The 10,631-nt window shown below is 48.5% G+C and overlaps 1 protein-coding gene across 2 annotated transcripts in view; it reads right to left on the reverse strand.

Annotated features, from left to right (window-relative positions):
• LOC311147327 (solute carrier family 12 member 5-like) overlaps positions 1 to 10,428 on the reverse strand; it is a gene marked incomplete at both ends in the record, with an annotated part of 75,007 nt that extends 64,579 nt beyond the window's left edge. For both annotated transcript variants that reach the window (XM_084184015.1, XM_084184014.1), the window contains one exon: positions 10,374 to 10,428. In XM_084184015.1, the coding sequence (XP_084040141.1) occupies positions 10,374 to 10,428 (55 nt within the window). The remainder of the gene's footprint in view (positions 1 to 10,373) is intronic.
• Between the last annotated feature and the right edge of the window lie 203 nt (positions 10,429 to 10,631).

Here is a 10,631-nt window from a genome sequence, read left to right on the forward strand (position 1 = left end):
CCACCCTCCCTCCCTCGAACCCTCCCTCCCTCCCACAGGACCCCCAGAGATAACAATCCGTCTGTTGGTCTGACAGCAGGCCAAGGCTTATTTATCAAGCGTATCAATTTCCATTTGTCTTGCCATTACACTCCTCTGTGGCTGTCCACTTACTCCCTAGCAATTTTCACAAATGTGTAAAATTAAACCTGTCATCAGATTTTGCCTGTCTCGCTCTGAAACATACAGTATTTCAGAGCTGATTGGGAGGGATAAAACTCAGAGACAAGGATCAGGGCCTCTCTGGTCACAGTCCCTCACCTTCCATTAGCATTAAGCTCAGCGCTACAAAAACAGTTTTAATCACTGCCAAAAAAACTAACCAAAAACATTTCACTCTCTCACCAGGGAGGGACTTGCATCAGCCGTTTCCATCAAATAGAATAAGTACAGGTTGGAACCGAAGTAATGACTAGTTATATATTTAAACAGTCACCAAGCAATTACAATTAAGTAGATGGCAGAGCCTGCTGCATAATTACGTTTTTTCTATATATATTTTTTTCCTCCATATTCAGCCTTTATTGGCAATATACTACGGAGCAGATTTAATTAACCATTTGCGTCAGTGCAAAGTTTGCACCTGCTCTTTTCACATTGGTTATTACTGTGATACCTGTTATTGCTCCCTTCTGAAAATAGCAGGTGCCAACGTTTAATTGTGAATAAACCTTTCCAACATCATTGCATGAAAACAGGTGATAATATTGCACGATATCTATGGCAGTAAAGTTATGGGCAAAATGTACCATGAAGCTCTATTTTAAGTTTAAATGTTTGAATGAAATTTGCTCTCCTGAGGTGGGTGTTTAGTATGCATGTTGGCTAATAACAGTTTGATTTGTCGTCCTGTCCTTGTGTCACAGCGCTGCAAATTAGCACCTTCTCTTGGAACATTCATATTTTGCTGTGTCAGTCCAATAACTCAGACTATTAACCATAACCTCTTAACTCATCAGAGGGACCAGTGTGTGCGTGAGTGTGTTCGCGCATGTGTGTGTGAATGTGTCAGTGTTCTCAGCAACTCCAGCAGACAGCAGCAGGGTCAATGCTCACTGAGTTTCAAGTCAATAAACATACAGCACATCTTCCCTGTTAATCCAATTTCAATCTTAGGGCTCCATTCTATCCGTATCGCGGAAGTTCAGCGTTACAGCCAGTGGCGGCTCCTCAGAGGAGGAACGGGAGGACCATTCTACTCAGTGAATTTCATAAAAAATTTAAAATAATAAACATTAAAAAGGTTATCCTTTTTAGATAAAACTATACTAAATATATTCACATCACTAAATACCTGATTAAAACAAACTGTTATGCAATAAAGGTCTACAGTAGCCTCAGCATCACCATCTAGGGTAACACCATGGTGTAGCTGGAGGACAGCTATTTTCCGTCCTCCTCTGGCTACATTGAATTCAACACAAAACCTAAGAGGTTCGTGCTCCTCACCACTTTCCATAGACCTACTGTACATGGTAATTATGATGACTTCCGGAGGAAGTCCTCCTACCAATCAAAGATTTTGCAGTATGAACTAACACGTTGTCCATCCGATCAAAGGATCAGCAAATGAACCTAGTCCTACACATTTCTGATTTAGAAGCTTGGTGAGTTGGTGACATTGTTGGATAGATAAAGATTATGAATAGTGACAGTTGAGCATTCTTAGGATATTATTGAATTCAAATTAGTTTCTTCAATCTACAGGAGATGGATTATATATTGCTTGCTTGTTTTTAGAACTACATTGTTTTGTGTCGAGTTAGTGTAATTTCATTCAATTCGCTTTGCTAACTTCAGTAGCAAGTAGATAGATAGCTACCAGAGTTATATTTTGAATGCTTAGCAGGACAGGAAAATAGTCAAATTCACGCACTTATCAACAGAACATCCCTGGTCATCCCTACTGCCTCTGATCTGGCGGACTCACTAAACACGCATGCTTTGTTTGTAAATTATGTCTGAATGTTGGAGTGTGCCCCTGGCCTTCCATAAATAAAAGAAACAAGAAAATGGTGCCGTCTGGTTTGCTTAATATAAGGAACGTAGCGGGTGATTTGGACGGAGTCAGGCGCAGGAGGGTAAATCACATAATTAATGGTTTATTCGACAGATACAGCGGTACGCAGCATTGTGTAAAACACTACAGTGCGGTATAACGGCGCACTGGAGAAAACAACACACACGGGTGAAAATCCCGGCAATACAATACAATAAATCTCCACTGAGCTATCGTCACCTCTACATGAAAACAATCACACACAAAGACATGGGGGGCAGAGGGAATACTTATACAGGTACTGATGAGGGGATATGAACCAGGTGTGAGCAAAAACAAGACAAAACAAATGGAATGATGAGATGAGGAGCGGCAGTGGCTAGAAGGCCGGTGACAACGAGCGCCGAAGCCTGCCCGAACAAGGAGAGGACGCAGCTTCGGAGGAAGTCGTGACAGTAACCCCCACTTGACGCGCAGCTCCGGCAGCGCGCCGACACCGGCCTCGGGGACGGCCAGGAGGACGCGGAGCAGGGCGAGCCGGATGGCGACGGTGGAAATCCTGCAACAGGGAGGGATCGAGGACATCCCTCACCGGGACCCAGCACCGCTCCTCCGGACCGTACCCCTCCCACACCACTAGGTACTGAAGGCCCCCCACCCGACGCCTTGAATCCAGGATGGAACGGACGGAGTATGCCGGGGCCCCCTCGATGTCCAGAGGGGGTGGAGGAACCTCCCGCACCTCAGAATCCTGGAGCGGACCAGCCACCACCGGCCTGAGGAGAGACACGTGAAATGAGGGGTTAATACAGTAATCAGGAGGGAGTAGTAACCTATAGGTATCCTCGTTTACTCTCCTCAGGACTTTGAACAGCCCCACAAACCGCGGGCTCAGCTTCCGGTAGGCGGAGGGGCAGGCGGAGGGTCGAGAGCCAGACCCGATCACCCGATACAAAGACCGGGGCCTCACTGCGGTGACAAACAGCGTTGGCCTTCTGGAGACGCACGGCGCGCTGGAGGTGGACGTGGGAAACATTCCACGTCTCCTCCGCGCACCAAAATCAGTCATCCACCGCAGGAGCTTCGGTCTGGCTCTGATGCCACGGTGCCAGGACCGGCTGATAACCTAAAACACATTGAAATAAGATAGGTTAGTGGAGGAGTGGCAGAGAGAGTTCTGGGAATATTCGGCCCATGGCAAGAAACCGACCACTCCCCCGGCCGGTCCTGGGAGTAGGACCGTAGGAACCTACCCACATCCTGATTCACCCGTTCCACCTGCTTATTAGATTCGGGATGAAACACAGATGTCAGGCTGACCGAGAACCCCAGACGTTCCTTGAACACCTTCCAGACCCTGGACGTAAACTGGGGACCCAGGTCAGACACTATGTCCTCTGGCACCCCGTAGTGCCAGAAGACGTGAGTAAACAGGGCTTCCGCAGTTTACAGGGCCGTGGGGAGACCGGGCAGAGGAAGGAGGCGGCAGGCTTTAGAAAAGCGGTCCACAACGACCAGGATGGTGGTGTTACCTGAGAGTTGGGAAGATCGGTTAGGAAGTCAATTGATGAGTGGGACCATGGCCATTGTGGAACTGGTAAGGGATGTAACTTACCCGCTGGAAGGTGCCTAGGTGCCTTACTCTGGGTGCACACCGAGCAGGAGGAGACATACACCCTCACGTCCTTAGCCAAGGTAGGCCACCAGTACTTCCCGGTCAGGCAGCGCACTGTACGGCCGATGCCTGGGTGACCAGAGGAGGGGGTTGTGTGTGCCCAATAGATCAGATGGTCACGGACAAGAGCAGGCACGTACAGCAGCCCAGCTAAGCACTGAGATGGAGATGGCTCTGTGCGTAACGCCCACTCTATGTCCGCGTCCACCGCCCACACTACCGGCGCCACCATGCAGGAGGCCGGGATTATGGGGGCGTTGTCTATAGGCCTCTCCTCTGTGTCGTACAGCCGTGACAGTACATCAGCCTTCACGTTCTTTGTGCCTGGAATGTAGGACAGCGTGAAATCAAACCGGGTGAAGAACAAGGCCCACCTGGCCTGGCGAGGGTTCAGCTTCCTCGCTGCCTGGATGTACTCCAGGTTACGGTGGTCAGTCCAGAAGAGGAAGGGTGTTTCGCCCCCTCGAGCAAGTGCCTCCACATGGTCAGGGCTCTGACAACAGCCAACAGCTCCCGACCACCAACGTCGTAGTTCTGCTTCGCCGAGCTGAGCTTCTTAGAGAAGAAGGCACAGGGGCGGAGCTTGGGTGGCGTGCCTACCCCTAACTCGGACACGTCCACCTCCACTACGAACAGCAATGATGGATCGGAATGGGCCAGTACCAGGGCTGAGGTGAACAGAGCCCTCAGGTTACTGAAAGCCCTGTCAGCCTTAGCAGACCAGCGGAGCCAGGACGGCCCACCCTTCAACAGAGAGGTGATGGGAGTTGTGACCTTTCCAAAGCCCTGGATAAACCTCTGATTGTAATTGGCAAAACCAATGAAGCGCTGCACCTCCTTTACCGTGGTTGGAGTCGGCCAATTATGCACGGCTGAAATGCGGTCTCCCTCTATCTCCACACCTGAGGTGGTGATGTGGTATCCGAGGAAGGAGACGGACTGTTGGAAGAACACATACTCGGCGACCCGTAGTGGAATATACAAGAATGTCATCGATGTAGACCACCACACCACGACCAAGCATGTTCGAAGCACCTCGTTCACAAAGGACTGGAAGACTGATGGAGCATTCATCAACCCGTACGGCATCACCAGGTATTCATAATGCCTGTGGTTGTGCTAAAGGTTGTCTTCCACTCGTCCCCTTCCCGGACACGCACCAGGTTGTACGCATTCCTGAGATCTAATTTCGTGAAGAAGCGCGCCCCATGCATTGATTTGATAACAGAGGAGATGAGGGGTAGAGGGTAACTATAGCGAATGATAGTTTGATTAAGTGCCCGGTAATCAATGCAAGGGCGCAGACATCCGTCTTTCTTCTTCACGAAAAATAAATTTGAGGAGGCAGGCGAAGTGGAGGGATGTATGAACCCCTGGCGCAGGGACTCGGAGACGTATGTCTCCATAGCCTCCGTTTCAGCCTGCAACAGGGGATATACATGACTCCTGGGAAGCACAGCGTCTAACCTGAGGTTTATCGCGCAATCCCCTGCCCGATGGGGTGGTACTTTGGTCGCCTGCGTTTTGGAAAACGCGTGCGCCAAATCGAGGTATTCGGGGGGAATGCACACGGTGGAGGTAGTGTCTGGACTTTCCACCGTGGTTGCACCAACGGAAACAGCTAGACACCTGCCCTAACACTCTCACGACCACCCCTTGAAAAACCTCTGCGGCCATGACAAGGTGGGATCGTGTAGTGCGAGCCAGGGAAGGCCCAACACAACAGGGAAATCAGGGGACTCAATAATATAAAAGGTGATTTGCTCCCTACGTGTCTCCTGCATAATCATCGTGACTGGTGCTGTAACCTCCATAACAAAACCTGATCCTAATGGTCGACTGTCAAGTGCTTGATGGGCAATGGAATGGGTAGGGAAACCAAAGTAATACCTAGACTATTAGGGTCAGGTTCATAAAGTTCCCAGCTTCGCCTGTATCAACCAGCTCCTTACACTGGGGAGCTACCGTGTGATCAGGGAAGTGGACGTGGATGGTGAGGTGTGCAGCAGAGGGCTCTGAACAAGAGTAGTTTTGCGCTACTTGGGGTGACGCGAGAGTGCCCTGCCTGCCGCCTCCAGACCCAGAAGAACGCTGACGACAGCGTGCAGCAGAATGTCCTCTCTTGCCACAAGAGTGACATTGGATCTGTCGTCCTCCGTTCTCCCGGATTGCTGCACCACCCAACTCCATCGGAACGTGATCTGAGTTGAAGGGGGGGTGAAATGGGCAGGCCACTACCAGGATGTCCTCTCGAAGCCAGCAGGTTGTCCAACCGGATGGCCATGTCCACAAGTTGGGTGAAGGTCAACGTGGCATCCCGGCAGGCTAGCTCCCTTCGGACGTCCTCACGCAGGCTGCATCGGAAGTGGTCGACGAGGGCCCGCTCGTTCCATCCGGACCCTGCCGCTAGAGTTCTAAACTCCAGGGCAAAGTCTTGCGCCGTCCTCGTCCCTGTCTCAGATTGACCAGACGGCCCGGAAGAGGCGAGCGAACTCCCCGTAGTTGTCCAAAGCGTCTCCTCCTTCACTCCAGACCGCATTGGCCAACTCCAGGGCTTTCCCCGAGAGGCAGGAGACGAGGGCGGACACCTTCTCCCGATCCAATGGAGCCGGGCTGATCATGGAAAAATTGAGATCCAGCTGCAAGAGGCAACCCTGGCAGTGGGCCGCTGTCCCGTCATATTCCCTCGGTCGAGACAGGTGAATACCTCTGGGCGCTGGGGTGTGGGTGGCTGGATCCGGTCACTCAGCTGGTTCCGCTTCGCCCAAGCTGGCTAATATGTTGGCATGCTCCCGGACCCGCTCAACAACTCCAGGCATATAGTCCCTTCCTGCTGACTCCATGCTGTTGGGTGTGTGATTCTGTAGCAGGTGATTTGGACGGAGTCAGGCGCAGGAGGGTAAATCACAGAATAAATGGTTTATTCGGCAGATACAGCGGTACGCAGCCTTGCGTAAAACAACACACACGGGTGAAAATCCCGGCGATACAATACAATAAATCTCCACCGAGCTATCGTCATGAAAACAATCACACACAAAGACATGGGGGGCAGAAGGAATACTTATACAGGTACTGATGAGGGGATATGAACCAGGTGTGTGTAAAAACAAGACAAAACAAATGTAATGTTGAGATGAGGAGCGGCAGTGGCTAGAAGGCCAGTGACGACGAGTGCCGAAGCCTGCCCGAACAAGGAGAGGAGGCAGCTTCAGAGGAATACTATACTTTTACTTTTACTTTTGATACTTCAGTATATTTTAGCAATTACATTTACATTTGTATATTTTAAACCAAATACTTTTAGACTTTTACTCAAGTAGTATTTTACTGGGTGACTTTTTCTTGAGTCATTTTCTATTAAGGTATCTTTACTTTTACTCAAGTATGACAGTTGGGCACTTTTTCCACCACTGTACACAAACACAAACACAATCACATTATTACATGTCAATGATTTTACTCCTTGCTGGGACTAACTCATTCTTAGCTCTATTGTCTAACTGTGTAGTGTATTGTGTTATTGTTTTTTGTCACCTGATTTAAATCCTGTCCTGCCCTCAGTGGAAGAGGTGAGCTCTTCTCCAACACCATCCATCCATGTTGAGCCTGTCCTGCACTTAAGCCTCTGAACACCTCAAACCCTGTCCTGCACTTAAGTCAAGCCTCTGAACACCTCAACTTATGCCTCATACCCTCATTCAATCACTGCTGTGTAAGTCTTTGACGATTTTTGAAAATGCTTTTTAATCTCTGTGCGGTCCGCACCTATACTGTGGGTCTCCCTCCCTCCTCAATTTTTCAAGTCACCAGCCTCCACTGGTTACAGTGTGATTGAGATGTAAAGGCAATGTTCCCACGTTAGTGGAGACTGCATTCACGGTAAACACTGCATTAGTCGGCTCAATGAGAAATTACCATTACATTTCTATCGTGCAATCTGTAACGCTTCAGCAATACAGATTGAATACAGCCCTTAATCCTGTACAACTGCAGGCCTTGTGACAAATGCCAAGTCAGGCAGTCAATCCAAAATATTACAGACCAGATCAACCCCTCATTGACAAAGACATGAGTTGGACAGGGATTACGGTAACACTTTTTATAAACCACCCGTATAATGCAATATGAATTAATTTATAGTTCCCTCTAGCATTATGCATTATAAAACATGCTCTAAAACATATATAATTGCTCATGGTTCCTTATAAGATCCTTTAGAAATGCATCAACTTTTATAATGCATTTATAATGAAGAAGGCTCATATGCTGATTGATGAACAGATATCTTTCTCATGCATGTTGCTGCAGCAGTTTTAATTGCCTAATGTTTTATTCCCTGGGCAGCACACATTCGGGCTCTCTGCCCATTCTATGCAGTACCGGGTCATAATTTAAGTCCAGACAATGACCAATGACAAGCCAAAACCAGCCAGGACCACTGCACCACAAGGGTCCAATGAGAAACCCAGGAGAATTCAGAATGAGTTTAAAATGTGCACACGCTCCTACACACACAAAAAAACACATGGACGCACAAATGTGCACACACATGCACACACTCTAGGAAAGATAGCTTAACAGGAATTGCACTATTCCTTGGTGATGTGAGATCCTAAAATCCCACACAGCTGGGGATGGAACAAGAAGCAGAGTGTGAGCATTTGCAGCAGACTGGGGGCAGTAGTAGAGAGAGAGAGAGAGAGAGAGAGAGAAAGAGAGAGAGAGAGAGAGAGAGAGAGAGAGAGAGAGAGAGAGAGAGAGAGGAGAGAGAGAGAGAGAGAGAGAGAGAGAGAGAGAGAGAGAGAGAGAGAGAGAGAGAGAGAGAGAGAGAGAGAGAGAGAGAGCTTTCCGCACAGCCTAGTTTCAGCACCATGGACAGAGACTAATCCCAGCAATGTGTGCAGTCCACTATATTAACAAATGCAGTAGACTGGAACAGCATTGCATACTTCCAGAGAACAACAGTACCTTAACAGTCCAATTTCAGAACCACGGACAGCGACTGTGTGAATACCAAGATTAATGCTTGCACCATGGAGTTAAGACTGCAGTGGCTTTGAAAGCGTTGCTTCACATTTATAAATGTAAGTAGTTCAAAAGCATAATTGAAGTATTCAGAAATAACATCAGCTTAATACATTTTGGGAAATCCCTGTGATTCATAATTAATTTGTCTTATCAGCACATAATTAATCCTGCCTTACAGCAGTGGTGAGCTGTAGAGCACACACAAATGTGCATGCATGCACATGCATACACAGATGGAGCACTCACAAGCCTGTCATGGAAAGTCCGTTTTTGCACACATATGCATACTGTCAACCCCCATCAAAAGGCTTTTCAATATGATCCAAAATGAATGAAGCGTGAGCTCAATGTGAATGCACACACACACACACACACACACACACACACACACACACACACACACACACACACACACACACACTAACAGGGGCTATCAGGCTATCGTAATTCACACCATTGTGAATGGCTCATCATGCCCCCTTGGGACAATATCCTTGATGGGGTGAGCCATCAGCATGAATGAGTTCTGTAGATCCCTGGAGTTTAATCTAAGCAGCTAAGGACAGGATTCCCCAGACCCTCTGCAGGGGCTGCACTCTGCTCTGTTCACTCTAAGCCTTATCATAGAGCAGAGAAAATGACTATGACATGAATACAAGAATCTACAAGCAGAGGCTGAAACCACTGCAAGCCACATCTGAAGGAAATAAGTATTTTTGGGGGGTATTTTATTAGGATGCCCATTAGCTGTTGCAAAAGCAGCAGCTATTCTACCTGGGGTCCACACAAAACATGAAAACAGTGTCTCTGCAGATACACAGAAACGTTACTGCACTGCTCTGCTGCAAAGACGCAGGGGTCCAGGGACATCCGTCCTGCCACTGTATTTACTAAACTTCAGAAAAAGCAGAGGGATTATAGTCAAGAAAAAAAGGAAATGGTCTGAACGCTTGGCAAACAGACGGGGGTTGACATATGCATCCCCAGGCGGTCCTTTTATCCAAACATGACTCTGCCTGGGAGCCAAGTGACAGTGCCATGAAGCAGACTGGTCCTCTGGCTGTCACACTACAGGACTACAGTAGATCTGCTGCTTCTCTCCTCTTCTTCCCACCATTATTATTCCTGTCACAGCATCACAGCAGCCTTGCAGTACCAGCTACAGCTGAACACTGTAAATGCCAGTGGATGAAAGGGAGTGCAGAGATTCAGATACTTTCCTCTGTCCATCCCTTTCTCTCTCTCTCTCTCTCTCTCTCTCTCTCTCTCTCTCTCTCTCTCTCTCTCTCTCTCTCTCTCTCTCTCTCTCTCTCTCTCTCTCTCTCTCTCTCAGTCATAGAGTGACATACACATGAGTGTTTGCACACCCCCGCATATTCCTGAAAACAGAAACACACTATCTCCCACATACTGTATACTGTAACTTGCAAAGACACACACTGTACTCACATGCACACATGCATGAGCAAATGCACACACATACACTCCCCCAAATTACTGTTGCTGTAAACACCTTATACTCCCCCTCACAAACACACTTATTAACCTCCCTCCCCTTCCACCTCCCAACACAAACACAGTCACCCCCGCACACCCCCTCACATCTCCGTGATAGATTTCATCACTCACCCTGGCTGTTGGGTCCCCCCTCTCCCTCCTCGGTGTCTGTCAAGTTGTTTAGCATCCTCTCTTCCTCAGGCTGCTGTCTGTGGAGAGAGAGAGACACTGCTACTGTTCTAGCACTCCGCTCCTCGCTGGCTGACAACCAGAGCTCTGTGGGTTGGAGCCACGGCAGGGAAAGCAGCACGAATGACAAGAAGCACTTTTTTTATTTCTGCGGCTCACTGCCGTCCAGTCTCTCCCTCTTCTCTATCTTCTCACGCTCAG

The sequence above is a fragment of the Coregonus lavaretus genome, assembly GCF_964263955.1.
Source record: "Coregonus lavaretus genome assembly, chromosome: 20".
Lineage (NCBI taxonomy): Eukaryota > Metazoa > Chordata > Actinopteri > Salmoniformes > Salmonidae > Coregonus > Coregonus lavaretus.